General features: G+C 39.5%; 2 protein-coding genes across 4 annotated transcripts in view; one reads left to right on the forward strand and one right to left on the reverse strand.

Annotated features, from left to right (window-relative positions):
- Positions 1-12272, forward strand: part of LRRN1 (leucine rich repeat neuronal 1) — a 36046-nt gene extending 23774 nt beyond the window's left edge. Inside the window, exon 2 of the mRNA XM_050957364.1 lies at positions 7758-12272. Coding sequence (XP_050813321.1) covers positions 7994-10144 — 2151 coding nt within the window. The 5' untranslated portion in view covers positions 7758-7993 and the 3' untranslated portion in view covers positions 10145-12272. The remainder of the gene's footprint in view (positions 1-7757) is intronic.
- SUMF1 (sulfatase modifying factor 1) overlaps positions 1-16521 on the reverse strand; it is a 353454-nt gene that overhangs the window by 31590 nt on the left and 305343 nt on the right. The gene's annotated exons all lie outside the window — the stretch shown is intronic.

The following is a 16521-nucleotide window of genomic DNA, read 5'->3' on the forward strand; positions in this document are numbered from 1 at the left end:
AGGGACCAGACGTGCAACCAGGTTTCTCTCCAATCTCTCTGATACAGTCTCTTTATATGTCCAGAATAGTGAGTACTAGGTAAATAAGGCAAGTTAGGCTTATGTTTGTTTTTCTTTATTTGCAAATGTGTATTTGGCTGGAAGGAGTTCAAATTTGTATTTTGCTGAAAGGATTTTACTTTGGCACTTGTATACTTAGGCTGGGAGGGTATTCCCAGTGTCTATAGCTGAAAGACCCTGTAACATATTCCATATTAAATTTACAAAGATAATTTTTACTGTTTTTTCTTTCTTTAATTAAAAGCTTTTCTTGTTTTAAGAACCTGATTGATTGTTCGTTTTCTATTCTGGTGAGACCGCAGGAGACTGGGTCTGGATCTGGATCTACCAGGGAATTGGTGGGGAGAAAGGAGGGAAGGGGGAGAGAGAGGTTAATTTTCTCTCTGTGTTAGGATTACTTTCTCTCTCAGGGAGAGTCTGGGAGGGGAGAGAGAAGGAGGGGGGAAGGTGCATTTTCCCCTCTGTTTTAAGATTCAAGGAGTTTGAATCGCAGTGATCTTCCAGGGTAACCCAGAGAGGGGAAGCCTCGGAGCGGCAACAGTGAGGGAAAGGGTTTACTTTCCTTGTGTTACTATCCAGAGGGACTGGATCTTGGGGGTCCCCGGGCAAGGTTTTGGGGGGACCAGAGTGTACCAGGCACTGGAATGCCTGGTTGGTGGCAGCGGTACAAGTACTAAGCTGGTAATTGAGCTTCGAGGAATTCATGCCGGTACCCCATCTTTTGGACGCTAAGGTTCAGAGTGGGGGATTATACCATGACAAATGCACAGCAGTATGTCAATAGGATTGTATGGTAATTTCCTTTTTATGAATAGGAACCATCAGGGACTACGTCCAAGTCTTGGGCCATTTCACAGACTTCCTAATCACATTAACAGTGTTATGATATGCCAGGATGAATGTGTCTCCACTACTTTTAATTAGTTCTGCTTATGTGTTATCCAATCCAGATGCTTTATTGCTTTTCAGTATCTATGCAGCTTCCTCAGTGTCTTCAATCACAGGGGAGCTTCTCATGTAGATCTCTTCTGCCATATTCACTTCCAATATCCAGTTAATTTTGCTCATTCTATAGTTATCAGCAATATTTACCCCAAGTGTTTGGTGAAATGGTATTTTTCCTACAAGAAAAACTTTTGAAAAGAGTCTTGATGGTTTGATAGGTCTTCCTAGCAGCATTTACTGCAAAGGAATTTTGTGTATCAATGCATGGTTATTCAAGCCAATCTTCTTTTGCCACTTTAATGAGTCCATCTCTTTCTCATGTGATACAGAAGTACTGCTTTTTGCAGATTCATCTCTCATCCTTTTTGCTCTTAACTGCCTTTGTTGATCACACTACTCTATAATCTTCTCTGTGATCCAAGACTGCTGCTTTGGGGAAATGGATCCTAGGGGTTCATCTGCGGTCGCTATAATGCTGCAAAAGATGGATCAGATATCGTGCTCTGTTACCTACGCAGAGGCCAGCAGCTTTTAGCCTTTGTTCAATCATCTTCTTAAATGCCACTTGTTTGTTGCTGGTCCCAATATAGGCACATGATGGAATGGCTACCCCTCTGATACTTGACAGAATGACTAAGTTTGCCCTAAACTGCCCTACAGTGGGAGCAGATAAAGGCCGATACTGAGTCCTTTTGAAAATCCCTTCCAGAGCTTCTAGCTTCCTTATCTATATTTTCCCCAACTATTTGTTTCATGAAGTTAATAACAAGAATAGATACATAAACATTTGACGAACAAGGATTTGTGTGCATATAGAGCCACTCTAAAAACCACTGAGAGGCAAATAAGAGCACAATCTTGCTGAGTAACTGCAGCTTCCATTGTAGTCACTGGGAGCTGAAAGCTAGCACATCACAGGATTGGACCTATTTTGAAAAGATCAATAAAGATGTTTGTTTAGCTAGAGCAGTTTTTAAAAACAACCCCTACAATAGTTTTCCTGCATTAGGCAGGGGAAGTCATTATGCAGAAATGCCCTGCAGGGGGACTCCATGCTGGTGTGTGCCATAGAGTTCTACTCTGCAGTCCCTCTCCATGGGCAGTAGAGTGAGGGGACATGGAATCAAGCTGCAAGAGTGACCAGTACATCTGCCTTTATGTATCTCAAGAAACTTAAAACATTCTGTGCAGAGTCAGCATAAGGACCCCAACTGCAAACAATAATCATCAAGCAGATGCAAAGCCATGCTGTGCCAAGCCTACATCTAACACCATTACCATGGTATCTAGGCATGATTGGTTGTCCGAAACAGTATGGGAAATCAAACATGGATCTAAGGCCGTAGAACAGAGTTTCCATTCATATTCATATTTACCTGTATTCCAGTATGCTTTGCTTTTTCCATAATTACTGGTTCCTTGTTAAGCTCAGCAAAGTGGCAGCTTTGGTTTTAGTTTTCAAACTCCTATGACTTGCTGCCTTTTTGCCCATCTGCCGATTTACACACCCGTCTCAGGACTGTCATTGCGCAAGCATTAAAATGGGTAGGGCATCTGAAGCCAATCAGAATTTGCTTTTTGATTACATTTATAGCTTCATCCAAGCTGCCCTAGGGCTGGATGAGATTGGAGCCAATAATGTTCAAGTCATTTATAAAGAACATTTTTCAGTGGGGGGGGGAAAGAAAATTAAATCTATCTACAATAGAAAATAACTTACCTAGAGAAGAGAGAGAGAGTGTCACGGTTAGCTTCTACAGTCATATGTCTACAATGTTTAGAAACCAAGACTCTGTTCAATAAAATCAGAAATGTATCCTTATGCAATCTGGCAGGAGTAGGCAACCTATGGCACGTATGCCGAAGGCGGCATACGAGCTGATTTTCAGTGGCGCTCTCACTGCCCGGGTCCTGGCCACCGGTCTGAGGGGCTCTGCATTTTAATTTAATTTTAAATGAAGCTTCTTAAACATTTAAAAACCCTATTTACTTTACATACAACAATAGTTTTCCTGTATATTATAGACTTATAGAAAGAGACCTTCTAAAAACGCTAAAATGTATTACTGGCATGTGAAACCTTAAATTAGAGTGAATAAATGAAGACTCGGCACACCACTTCTGAAAGGTTGCCAACCTCTGCAATATGAGCTAGAAATGTAATGTACAAATGATGGGATATAAGCATTAAACAAACAAAAGTTTGTTTTTACAGTTTATTCAAAATCCTAATGGAAAAAGCTAATGAAGTCCTTATAGGTAAAATTTTAGATGTAAATACATGTAGGCAAAGTGGGGGTAAACCAATCATTTGGAATGAATAATTGTTATGCTCTTTTTCTGCTTGTGGATATTCTGTGAGAAGATTTAAATTTTCTTAAATACATTTAAATCTAATTCAACAAATATCCTTTTAGATTTTCTTTTTAACTCTTTGAATCAGACATGTATATTTGAGCTGTATTGCTTACTTGTGAGTGGTGATGGTCCTGTTTCCTGACTGGACAAGCAAACTAGCAATACTGGTTCAAATATCGATGCCTGTGACCTTGACATTCACTTTCTCTGAGCATTTTTGCTTGTAAGTACCTTTGCTTGAAATATTCACAGGAAATGCACAGAAGCGGTGCAAGGACATGGCAGAAACAAACTCATTTAAACATTCAAATTAATATTAGCACCATTTTTGGTATTTAAATTGTAATTTAATCCATTAATTCAATTATTTCAGATAGCAAATTTTTATTATTTCAGTGTAAAATTAATCCGAGACCTCTGCTCTGATAGACTTTCCCTCAGTTCATTTCTGAAAGACTGAGAGAACAGTCCTTTAAGTTAGAATTCTGGAGATCTCCCGTACCTTCTGCTACTAGGCTGTCACTGCCTGCCAGCATCTAATCACCAACATCCCCCCTCCCTAAAAGAATGTAAGACAAAAACTGGCACTACTGTTTTAAGTTAGAGTATTCACTTTAGAGTCATTCTATCAAGCATTAAATAAAAACATTTGAAGCTTATCTGAACCAAACTTGATACCATTCACCACAGAAATATTCTACTTCCAGATGACTCTTTGACCTTTATTTCCTCATGCAACTGCTATCTTCCTAATAAACTGATACAGTTTGGAACTTCCCCTTCATTCCCTCCTCCTATGATTAAGAAAGTAATCTCTCTCCTTGGGTTGGAAACGAGCTTTGTAAACCATTGTCTGCCTCTCACTTCAGTTGTATAGTATATGCTATAGAAGAGAATCCGCAGGAAGGAACACTTGGAGCAGAATTGCCTCATCTGGGGATCTGGTGTGGCATACACTGCCAACTGCAGTTGTCTCTAAAATCCACCCACACCTGAGGGAAACAATCCCATAGCTGTTCCAGATGATGCTGTGGTATCCTCCCTCACTGAGGATACCTCTGGAGTTGGGAGAGGGGACTCCAGTTATTAAGATGAGACAGGTATTAGTAATGGGTGATTTGATCATTTGAAACATAGATAACTGTGTTTGCAATGACCGGGAGAACGGCATGGTGACTTGCCTGCCTGGTGCGAAGGTTGCGTATCTCTTGAGATATCAAGATAGCCTTACTTATAGTGCTGGGGAGAAGCTGGTGGTCATGGTACATCCTAGGTACTAATGACACAGGGAAGGATAGGAGAGAGAGAGCCCGGAGGCCAAATTTAGGCTGCTAGGTAAGAGATGGAGGTCCTGGACTTCAATGGTAGCATTCATGGATTGGTAACTAGTTAAAAGATAGGAAACAAAGGGTAGGAATAAATGTTGAGTTTTCAGAATGGAGAGAGGTAAATAGTGGTGTCCCTCAGTGGTCTGTACTAGGATCAGTCCTATTCAAAATATTCATAAATGATCTGGAAAAGGGTGTAAACAATGAGGTGGCAAAATTTGCAGATGATACAAAACTACTCAGGATAGTCAAGTCCTAGAGAGACTGCGAAGAGCTACAAAAAGATCTCTCAAAACTGGGTGACTGGGCAACAAAATGGCAGATGAAATTCAATGTTGATAAATGCCAAGTGATGCACACTGGAGAACATAATCCCAACTGTACATAAAAAATGTTGGGGTCTAAATTAGCTGTTACCACTCAAGAAAGATTTTGGAGTCGTGAATAGTTCTCTGAAAACATCCACTTAATGTGCAGCGGCAGTCAAAAAAAACTAACAATGTTGGAATCATTAAGAAAAGGATAGATAAGACCAAAAATATGATATTACCTCTATATAAATCATTAGTATGCCCACATCTTGAATACCGTGTGCAGCTGTGGTTGCCCCATCTCAAAAAAAGACATATTAGAATTGGAAAAGGTTCAGAAAAGGGCAACAAAAATTATTAGGGGTATGGAATGGCTGCCGTATGAGGAGAGATTAATAAGACTGGAACTTTTCAGCTTGGAAAAGAGAGGACTAAGGGGGGATATGAGAGGATTTTTTTAGAAAGCAGACATCAAGAAGTTTTCTGTCAAGAGCCTGGCATATGCCTTGAAGGTAAATTTAATGACTCAAGAAATTTTAATAGAGTAGGTTTCCCAAATAATGTCAATTTAACTGTAATTCAAAGGCTTTTGTTTTAGGAATAACTTCAGTCTAATGTGACACCTACAGTTGGCAAGCTTTGCATAGTAATAAGTAAATGCTGTGAATACTGTACCCACAGATGCTCAATGCAATGCAAACAGCTACATTTAGGAGATGTTTTATCAACTACTGGGCTCAGACAAAGCCCTCACAGAAGTTGAGTGGGAATGGTTTCTGGGTAAGGACTGCAATATTAGGTTCCACAGTTTGTAGGCAGTAGCGATGATGACAATCTACAGTGGAGATCATTTCCAGCACTAGGGAGAAACCTCTCATAATAAGAGAATGAAGATATCAAGCAGGAGGTCTTTTGTAGAGTTCTATATGAAGATACTGACAAAGTGTATGTCAGGGGTTGGCAACCTTTCAGAAGTGGTGTGCCGAGTCTTCATTTATTCACTCTGATTTAAGGTTTCGCTTGCCAGTAATACATTTTAACATTTTTAGAAGGTCTTTTTCTATAAGTCTAGAATATATAATTAAACTATTGTTGTATGTAAAGTAAATAAGGTTTTTAAAATGTTTAAGAAGCTTCATTTAAAATTAAACTAAAATGCAGAGCCCCCCGGACCAATGGCCAGGACCCGGGCAGTGTGAGTGCCAATGAAAATCAGCTTGTGTGCCACCTTCAGCACGCGTGCCATAGGTTGCCTACCCCGGTGTATGTCATGACCTTGATTCATTAGACTACAACAGCCTACTTCTGCTACTAGCTAATGGAGTTCCTTCTTTAGCTCATGTGATGTGCAGTGAGATGGTATAGTTTCTGGATTCAGATTCTGAAAGCCCATATGGGAGGTTGTTCCATAAATATTTAGGAGTCTTTTCATTAACAGAAACACATTAAATGGATGCTGAAGGTAGTATATTATATAGATCTATCTTACACTGTCCAACCTATTGGAATAATGGATCCTATCATCATATGGGAGATCCAGCCATCATATTTTGGGTCAGTGGAAGCTACAATTGGAGGCAACTTCCAACCATGTGGGGAGTCTGAGGAGGAGGAAGAGAAGTAGCTCAGTCATTATGAAGTTTTATTTGCTTGTGCTCACTATATGACACACAGAAATAAAACTCAACGTTTTGAAAACTAAAATAAATGTCATTAGTCCAATAAATAAACATTCATAATCCATTCATTTTTTAAATATCATATTGGAAATTTGTATATTAAAACTTATTTTCCAGGCTAACTTGTATTTTATCAGTTTTGTTTAACCTCTTCTTTGTACACCATATCTATTTGTATTTCTTATTCAGACTTGGAGTTTCTGATATACAAGGGTCTGACCTGCAAAATTTTAATTTGGATTTGACTCCCTAGATAAAATCCAATCACTATTGTTTTGAGTGCAGTTAGATCCCAAACCAGTAGACCCCATTCTCTGGAACTGGGTGAGATCAACCCAGAATGGTGGAAGTCCTGGAAGATTTTTCCAATGGTCAGTTGAAATTTTTAAGAGAACATCTTGCTAGATTTCAGTGCCATTGAACCTAAAATATTACATTGGCTTGGTCTTGAGCCCAAAAGTGAACCAAGTCTTAAATCTAATCAATACTGAGTTCAGAACACTGATTTCCCTGGCCTACCTCCAGTTTGAAACACATTTTAGTGGGTTTCAATATTTTTAGTGTTTTGCAAGAAAAACAAGACAACACGTATCAGAGGTAGGCCGTGTTAGTCTGGATCTGTAAAAGCAGCAAAGAGTCCTGTGGCACCTTATAGACTAACAGAAGTTTTGGAGCATGAGCTTTCGTGGGTGAATGCATGCATCCGACGAAGTGTGTATTCACCTACGAAAGCTCATGCTCCAAGACCACACGCTTCAACAATGTTAAATTTTCAGTTAATCTTTTTGTGATGTATTTGTAAATTAAGTATTTTGTTTTCTAGTGGCTAATGTTCAGTCAGCTACGAATATCAAAAATAGTTCTAATTTGAATTAACTGTAGAAAAAGAGTTTCTACCATACCTAAGTGGAATTTTCATTTAAGGAATTTGGAAATTAAAAGGGTTCTTATTTATAATAACTTTATCTAGAGAAGGAAGAAATGAAAGGAACATACATCTATATGAAAATGAACATACGAAATGTATAAAAATGTTTATGAAATGAACATAACATCTGTCCTAATCTGCTTTTCAGGCACCTTGCCAGATACTGATTTTGGTTAACCAACGCATGCAGCAGAGCTTTGTACAAGCACTCTGAACAAAGGAGAAGAGTGAAGAGACTCTGAAAACCATCTTTCATATTCTGAATGTCCAAGAGTTTCAACCTCAACTTTAATTTGTACTTTTTTTTTTTCTTGATACTGATTTATATAATCAGTCTTTTGCTATTTTAAGGGGCTAGGCAGCTGAACTTACTAGCAAACCAATATGGCTAGGATTAAATTGGTTTTAATAGCTTGCCTGTTGGTGCTAGAATTGCTAATGAATTCAGTAACTGAGCCTTCTCTACAGAATAATGAATGTCCACAGCTTTGTGTATGTGAAATCAGGCCATGGTTTACACCACAGTCGACCTACAGAGAAGCTACAACAGTTGACTGCAATGACCTTCGTTTAACAAAAATCCCCAGCAATCTTTCCAGTGACACTCAAGTTCTTCTCTTACAAAGCAACAACATTGCAAAGACCACGGATGAACTCCAACAGCTTTTCAATTTAACAGAGTTAGATTTTTCACAGAATAATTTTACTAGTATCAGAGATGTGGGACTCTCAAATCTGACTCAGCTCACTACTTTACATTTGGAGGAAAACCAGATAACAGAGATGACTGACTACTGTTTGCAGGACCTTTGCAATCTCCAGGAACTATACATAAACCATAACCAGATTAGTAGCATCTCTGCAAATGCATTCTCTGGCCTGAGGAACCTTTTAAGACTTCATCTTAACTCTAACAAATTAAAGGTTATTGACAGTCGTTGGTTTGATTCTACTTCTAACCTGGAGATCCTTATGATTGGAGAAAATCCAGTGATTGGAATACTAGATATGAACTTCAAGCCACTCTCAAATTTAAGAAGTCTGGTTTTGGCAGGTATGTACCTCACTGATATTCCTGGAAATGCATTAGTAGGCTTGGATAGTCTTGAAAGTCTTTCCTTTTATGATAACAAATTGGTCAAGGTTCCTCAGCTTGCTCTTGAGAAAGTTCCAAATTTAAAATTCCTTGACCTCAACAAAAACCCAATTCACAAAATCCAAGAAGGTGACTTTAAAAATATGCTGCGGTTGAAAGAACTTGGGATCAATAATATGGGAGAACTAGTTTCTGTTGATAGGTATGCACTGGACAACCTACCTGAACTTACGAAGCTTGAAGCTACCAACAATCCAAAGTTGTCTTATATACATCGTCTAGCATTTCGTAATGTTCCTGCTTTAGAAAGCCTGATGCTGAACAACAATGCTTTGAACGCAGTCTACCAAAAGACAGTGGAATCCCTTCCAAATCTGCGTGAGATCAGTATTCACAGTAATCCACTCAGGTGTGACTGTGTCATTCACTGGATCAACTCAAACAAAACCAATATCCGTTTTATGGAGCCTCTATCAATGTTTTGTGCTATGCCACCTGAATACAGAGGACAACAGGTGAAAGAAGTGTTAATACAGGATTCAAGTGAACAATGTCTTCCAATGATTTCTCATGACACTTTTCCAAATCATTTGAATTTGGACATTGGCATGACAGTGTTTCTAGATTGTCGAGCCATGGCCGAACCCGAACCAGAAATTTATTGGGTAACTCCACTTGGAAATAAAATGACAGTTGAAAGTCTCTCAGACAAGTACAAGCTGAGTAGTGAAGGTACCCTGGAAATCTCGAATATTCAGATTGAAGACTCTGGAAGATACACATGTGTTGCTCAAAATATAGAAGGGGCTGATACAAGAGTAGCTACTATAAGAGTGAATGGAACTCTTCTGGATGGTACACAAGTGCTGAAAATATATGTCAAGCAAGCTGAGTCTCATTCGATATTAGTTTCTTGGAAGGTTAATTCCAATGTCATGACCTCCAATTTAAAATGGTCCTCAGCCACTATGAAGATTGATAACCCTCACATTACATACACCGCGAGGGTCCCAGTTGATGTACATGAATATAACCTCACTCATTTGCAGCCATCCACAGATTACGAGGTCTGTCTAACTGTATCAAATATCCATCAGCAAACTCAAAAGTCTTGTGTTAATGTTACAACAAAAAATGCAGCTTTTGCCCTTGACATTTCTGACCAAGAAACCAGTACCGCCCTTGCAGCTGTAATGGGTTCAATGTTTGCTGTGATCAGCCTTGCGTCCATCTCTGTTTATATTGCTAAAAGGTTTAAGAGAAAAAACTACCACCATTCATTGAAAAAGTATATGCAAAAGACCTCTTCAATCCCACTGAATGAGCTCTATCCACCACTTATTAATCTCTGGGAAGGTGACAGTGAAAAAGACAAGGATGGTTCTGCAGAGACCAAGCCAACCCAAGTTGACACAACCAGAAGCTATTACATGTGGTAACTCAGAGGATATTCTGCTTCTGGTAGTAAGGAGCACAAAGGCTTTTTTGCTTTATTCTGCAAAAATGAAAATTTGAAGACTTTTGTATTTTTTTGACTTTGCTAGTTTGTGGCAGAGTGGTGAGGACAGGTGGATATTTCAGAATTTTTTAGTATAGCGTATCGCAATTGTTTGACACAAATGGCAGCTTCACCTAGCTTCCAATTTACTTTTTTTTTTTTTTTTTTTTTAGTTGTGCTAAACATAATGCTGTTCTAACTACAGTACTGAATAAAATTAATGACAGGCTGGGGTTACCTTGTGATTTACAGCTAGCACAGCCCCTTTCTTCTGAAGCCATCAGTAGAGAGTACAGTATCCTGCAACAGCTAACATACAGTTTTGAAATGGCATTGAACCAGTTTTATAACACTCTGGTCTAAAGACTCAAACTGAGAAAAGAAGACTAGATCTTCAATGATGTTAGTTGACTGTACTGTAATGTTGTATCAACTGATTTGAATGTTTGACTTTAAACAATGACTTTTTTCTTTTTTGTAATAGTTGAAAAGTGTTTCCCAAACTGGTATCACCGCTTGTGTAGGAAAAGCCCCTTGTGGGCCGGGCCGGTTTGTTTACCTGCCACGTCCACAGGTGCAGCCGATTGTGGCTCCCTCTGGCCGCAGTTTGCCACTGCAGGCCAATGGATGCTGCTGGAAGCAGCAGCCAGTAAGTCCCTCGGCCCATGCCGCTTCCAGCAGCTCCCATGGGCCTAGAGCAGCAAACCGTAGCCAGTGGGAGCCGCAATCGGCTGGACCTGTGGACGCAGCAGGTAAACAAACCGGCCCGGCCCACCAGGGGCTTTCCCTACACAAGCAGTGACCCCAGCCTGAGAAACACTGACTTAGGTTTACCTAACAGGCAATAGAAATATGTACATCTGATTTTTTTTTTTAAATGTAACAAACTAAATGTTAATTATCTTATTCTTTTTATTATATTTAGTAGACACTTTTAAAGAATACTAGCGTTTTGTTGTGCTTAATCCACCAACACATGGTGTATTTTGTTCTGATTTTTTTTAAAACAGTCACAGTAATGTATTGTTTTTAGTTGCCACTAGTTTGACTGGTGATCATGTTTTAATATAAATATATCCAAATTATTATGTAACATGGGGGGGGGTAGTCAAACTTCAACAGATTTTCAGTTTTTGCTCTAAAGAAGAATTATCTATTTTAACTGGGATGTTTTTTCTGCACTGTTTTTCAATATTAATAACAAAGTACTGTAGAGTACCTAATCAGAAAGATATCAAGTAAAGTAAGGGCTGTAACTGTATCACATGGAAAATCAAAACTGCCTCAGCGCAAGGGACTGGACTAAAGGACCTCTCGTGGTCTCTTCCAGCCCTATAGTTCTATGATACAACTTAGGTACACATCAAGAAAATACACTGAATGTGGCACATTTTCCTTTCTGTACACATTTTTCTTTATACTATAAGCTAAGTTATACATGAAACAAGCGTTTGGTTATCACTGACAAGGAAGCAAGGCAACTCAACATCACTAAGTCACTTATAATAGTTGAATCCGCAAATGTTTACCTATTTAAAAAAATCCATGTTGTTTGGATTTCTGTCTTTTAAAGGATCAGTTAGGATATTTACAACTCTGATACAATAGCTCATGTGGAATGAGGGCTTAACACCCAATACCTATTTTATAGACTTTCATATCTGTAGTTCAAAATATTTTACCAAATTACAGAATAGGTTAATATTGTACAAAATTACAGAAAACGGTGTGAATACATGAATAATTTAGAGCTGGAGTTTCAGAAGCACTCAACCTTGGCCTTTCTACTCTGATTAAAATCTTTGACACGGACTGTTCATTGTGAGGTCACAAAGGGGACAGGGTTTCTAATGAAGCGTCAATTCTAGTCATGCCAGATGCCAAGTGAGGAAGCTGAAAATTTTGTGTGGCATGTTAATTTTCGACTACCCCTCTTCTCCTTACCCAAAATGTGGCTAAGTGCTGACTCTGCAATGGTCATTAACTATATGCAGTTTGTGGGATGTTTTTGCATACTGATAAGCTATTTTTGAGTTAATGAGCACAAATAAATTGTCTGAATGCTGGAATTGTAGTTTTAATATTAAAAAAAAAATCTTCAATAACTCAAAAATAACATTTCCCCAAAACTTTCTGGTATGAAACTATCCACCCTTGTCTCAAGCTCAAAGAATAATTCTTCAGACAGTTATGTCTGAATATGAGAAATAAAGTCTCAACATCAACCTAAATACTGGAATAAATTGCCTAAGGAGGCTGTGGAATCTCCATCATTGTCTAACCACCTCTTAATCTCCAAACACCAGTCAGGGATGGTCTACTTTAGTCCTGCCATGAGTGCAGGGGACTGAACTAGATGACCTCTCAAGGTCCCTTCCAGGCCTACAATTCTATGATAATCTTTCATACAAGTTTCGTTGCTGCAAAAGCTTCAATATAATTTTATATCACTAATGTATAGCTTCCTCAATCTCATGTTTTAATTAAAGAGTTTGGTAAAACTATGGGTTTTTCATGTAAAAAATCAAGAACTCCTTTATATGGTTGTGAAATCTCTACATACATGCCTGCTGTATATGGGTTTTTTTTAAGTGTTTCTTTTACTTGTGGAGAGGAAACAAGGTGAGGAACGTCATACTCTACTATATCTGCTTCTTAATGTCAATTTCTGCCTCTTTCTGAAGTGCAGCTTCAGAGCAGTAAGTACCACCTTGTGTACATGCAGTTGTAATCTAAAATTGCCACTGCTCTAATAGCAGACTATATTAATTAAAATTGGGATCTGCTTTGCAGTGGAGATGCACTCTTGGTTTCTTCAATGTAAAGGACACAGTAAGGACAAGGTTGACAGAAAATTATGGGCTCCCACTTACATGGCATCATCCAATAGTCTTTACAAAATAATTCACTGAGCAGGTGTCAGATGCTGCAGCATAGGCCTCCTCTCCATCTCTTCACACTTCTTCAGCACTGCATAGCTGTATAATGATACTCAAAGTATAAGATGACCACAACGTCAATGGTATTGTACCTGAACCTCCTATCTGAACTGGTGCAGGAACAAGCTATTTGTGTCTACAGCTTTTGCAGTGTAATGGGCTATGAAATAATGTTCAGTGTGCTTTCAGCTGAGAAATCATGGGCCAGTGGTCGCACACACATACCTCATCCTGGATGGCATTTGTTACCTTACTAAGAAACCATGACATCAAGGAAGAAAGGGCAGGAGAAAAGTCATGCAGTAATTTTGTCATGCAGCTTTTTCAACATTTTAATTTGTAATTTTTCCGGGTTGCCCATGTTAATGGCCACAAGTCTCTGGGTGAAAGATCTGGGTTACTACACTGATGAATTGAAGTGGAAGGCACCAAGTGCATGGGGTATATTATCCACAAATAGCCACTGCCTATATGTAATTCAGTCTAGTAACTCAGCCTGAGAAGTTAAGATATATCTACACTGGAGTGTAAGCCTGTGCTTGAGCCCTGAGTCAAGGCTAACCCCCCCTTGGACCCACATTGCAGTTACAGGGCTGGAGGGTCCAAGCTCCAGCCAAGCTGGGACCCAGGGTCTGAGACCTATTACTTTGCAATGTAGCCACAGTCCTGCTTGCCTCAGGCCCTGGGTGTCATCCCGAAGTAGCCTACAATTGCATGAGAAAACTCTCAGTCTTCTCTGTCCCAACAATCTGCAGTCCACTCTATTGAAAATGGAAGCACCCGCCCCACACCCGCCTCCTTGCCAAATGGTAGCAGGTTGGGTTAGTCTTAACCCATTCAGTTCTCATCACTAATCTGCAAGCATGCCATCAGAGAGCTTCCTAGGTTTGCAATGGAGAGCGCCTTTTGCAAAGCGACATGCAGAGTGGACAGTAAAGTTTTCCCACAATGCACCATATTCCTAGGGCTACAGCAGCCACATTTTGGGACAGAGTGGTGCTAGGGATTCTGCTTACTTGACTCAGATCTGCACACTGCAGTGTGGACACCAGCACCCTAAGTTCAAGCAAGAGTCAGAAAATTCTTAACATAAGTTTAAAATACAATGTAGATGTTCAAGGCCAGGGTTCATTAGCATGGGTCAGCTGCCTCAAGCCCCACTAACTCTGGGCCTAAATTGCAGTGTAGACATACCCTTAGTCACTGCTACTTGGAGAATTTTATATAGTTCTGCTTATAACAATTAACTGGTAAGAGATTAGTCAGACATGTTGCACCTGATTTTAAAAAATGACCTTCAATTTTGCATATACAATTTTGGGTTCACAATTTACTGTGGGCATAAATATAAGTATCTCTGTTTACCTGATTGCATTCAAAATGCATTTGTGTCAGTCGTTCATTGTAGACCCAACAAACTCCCTCCCCACACACACAACTGGAGGTTGAGTTAAGCCACTTTAAAAATGTAACTAATAATGTGTTTCCCCCCATGCTGTTATCTTTCATTTGGCTAATGATTTATAAAATGTCTGGGACAAGGATGACTATTTCACACACAACTGTAATCTTTTGCAATTTTTTGCAAGTGGACTGTGCTATGATTGAAATAATTCTGTTCTTAAGAGTAACTAGATCCTACAGCTTGTGTTCCTAGGTATGTTAGTAAAAATACATTTTTAATATCACCTCAATCATAATCCTCCTAGAATCAGAGGGCATTTTTGTCCATGGAGCAAAAAGTACACATGCACATATACTGATAGGTACATAGTTTAAAACATGATTGCATAAAGACTTGAGGTCTCCTGGTTTCTAAATCTGTCCTGAAATGAGCTTTGGTTAAAACGCATTCATGTAGTTATTAAAAACCTCATTTTATGGGAAAGAATGACAAGGTTGCAACTGTATAGTCACTAATTTGGACAGTTTGGGCACTTAGTATGTAGATTTGAATGATCTCCGCTGTAGTTTATGCTTTTTAATGTTTGATACCCATCTTGATTGACTAGAGATTTGTAAGTGAACTGTTCAGCAAAGTAGAGATGGGTGTATATCTCATACCATGACTAACCAGGTTTCTTATCAGGGTTGATAAGTGATAAAAGGAGTTTCCCAGTTGTAGGGCATGGTACAAACACTTTCAGGCTTATGCAGACCTCTTGTTAACAGAGCTGGCCACTGAGCCCCACAAAGGAGAACTGAGCTTTTTTAAAGCTCTAGCCTTCTTTGCGAAGATAGTCTTGAGGACATGAATCCCTACAACCCAATGCAATTAGAGTGCCAAGCGTAAGCAGTTAAGCACCACTCCTGCAGTAGCAGGGGGACTAAAAGCACATCCCTCTGTGCACAGAGAACTGACCATGCTGGACAGAAAGTGGGTGAGGGGGAGGAATGAATTCAGTAAAAACTGTTTCCCAACCTGCTCAACAACAAGGGGGGATCCGCTTGTTAAAATCGTAAACTCTTCCTGAATTCACCCAGTACTGGTGTCACCACACAGTTGCTGCAATGGGAACTCCCCTCTGTGTTCCTCAGCACTGCCTCTACATGTGTATAGGGAATGCACCAGGCAAAGTCAGTAACCACCCATTGGCTGCTCTGCTACCAAGAAATGGGGGAGTGGGGAGAGCATACAACTGGTGGGCTTGTTGTTTTGGAGGAGCAAAGAGTATTTTACGTAGGAATGTCCTACGTTTTTGAGCATGGGGCTTTGTTAAAAACGTTGACAGCATATCCCCGTCAAGGAGGGGGAAGCTGCAGCTCCCAAAACCTGCCTTGATTAGCCCTTGTGCTGTTACACAAAAGAAGCTGACGTTTTCTCTCTCCCCTGGTTTTTTCCTTCACTTTAATCTATTTTTCCTTTCCTATTTCACCCACTCATCTCATTTTTCACACTTGAAATTCACTGTGGGCCCTCCCTGTAATCCTTCGTTTCTTCCATAGTCTCTACTTTCCCAGTCCCATCATCCCCCTCGACACACATTGAAGAAAGAACACTTTTCCCCTACTCATGAAACCCTTTGTATCCATTTGTAGCAATGAGATGTAACAAGATTACCACTAAGGACTGTTTGTTTATATTTTGCTTTGGACTTGGTTTCACCCATTCTGATCCTTATGCTACTTTCTTCCTCTTTCCAAGGTCTCCCCTTTGGAGACCATGATTTCTGCTGATTATGTCAGTAAGAATTAGATCAAGAGCAAGCCAGTGAGCATGCAGAATTTTAATTTTAACCTTCAGCCTCCCCCCTGTATCGTAATCCACAAAAAACTTTCACTTCCACTTAGCAAAACAAGCAGTTCTTTCCCTCCTCCTCCCGCGCCAGCTTTTCCATCCTGAAAATACTTGAACAAGATGAGACACTAGGTAATCTTC

The sequence above is a fragment of the Gopherus flavomarginatus genome, chromosome 6 (assembly GCF_025201925.1).
Source record: "Gopherus flavomarginatus isolate rGopFla2 chromosome 6, rGopFla2.mat.asm, whole genome shotgun sequence".
NCBI lineage: Eukaryota > Metazoa > Chordata > Testudines > Testudinidae > Gopherus > Gopherus flavomarginatus.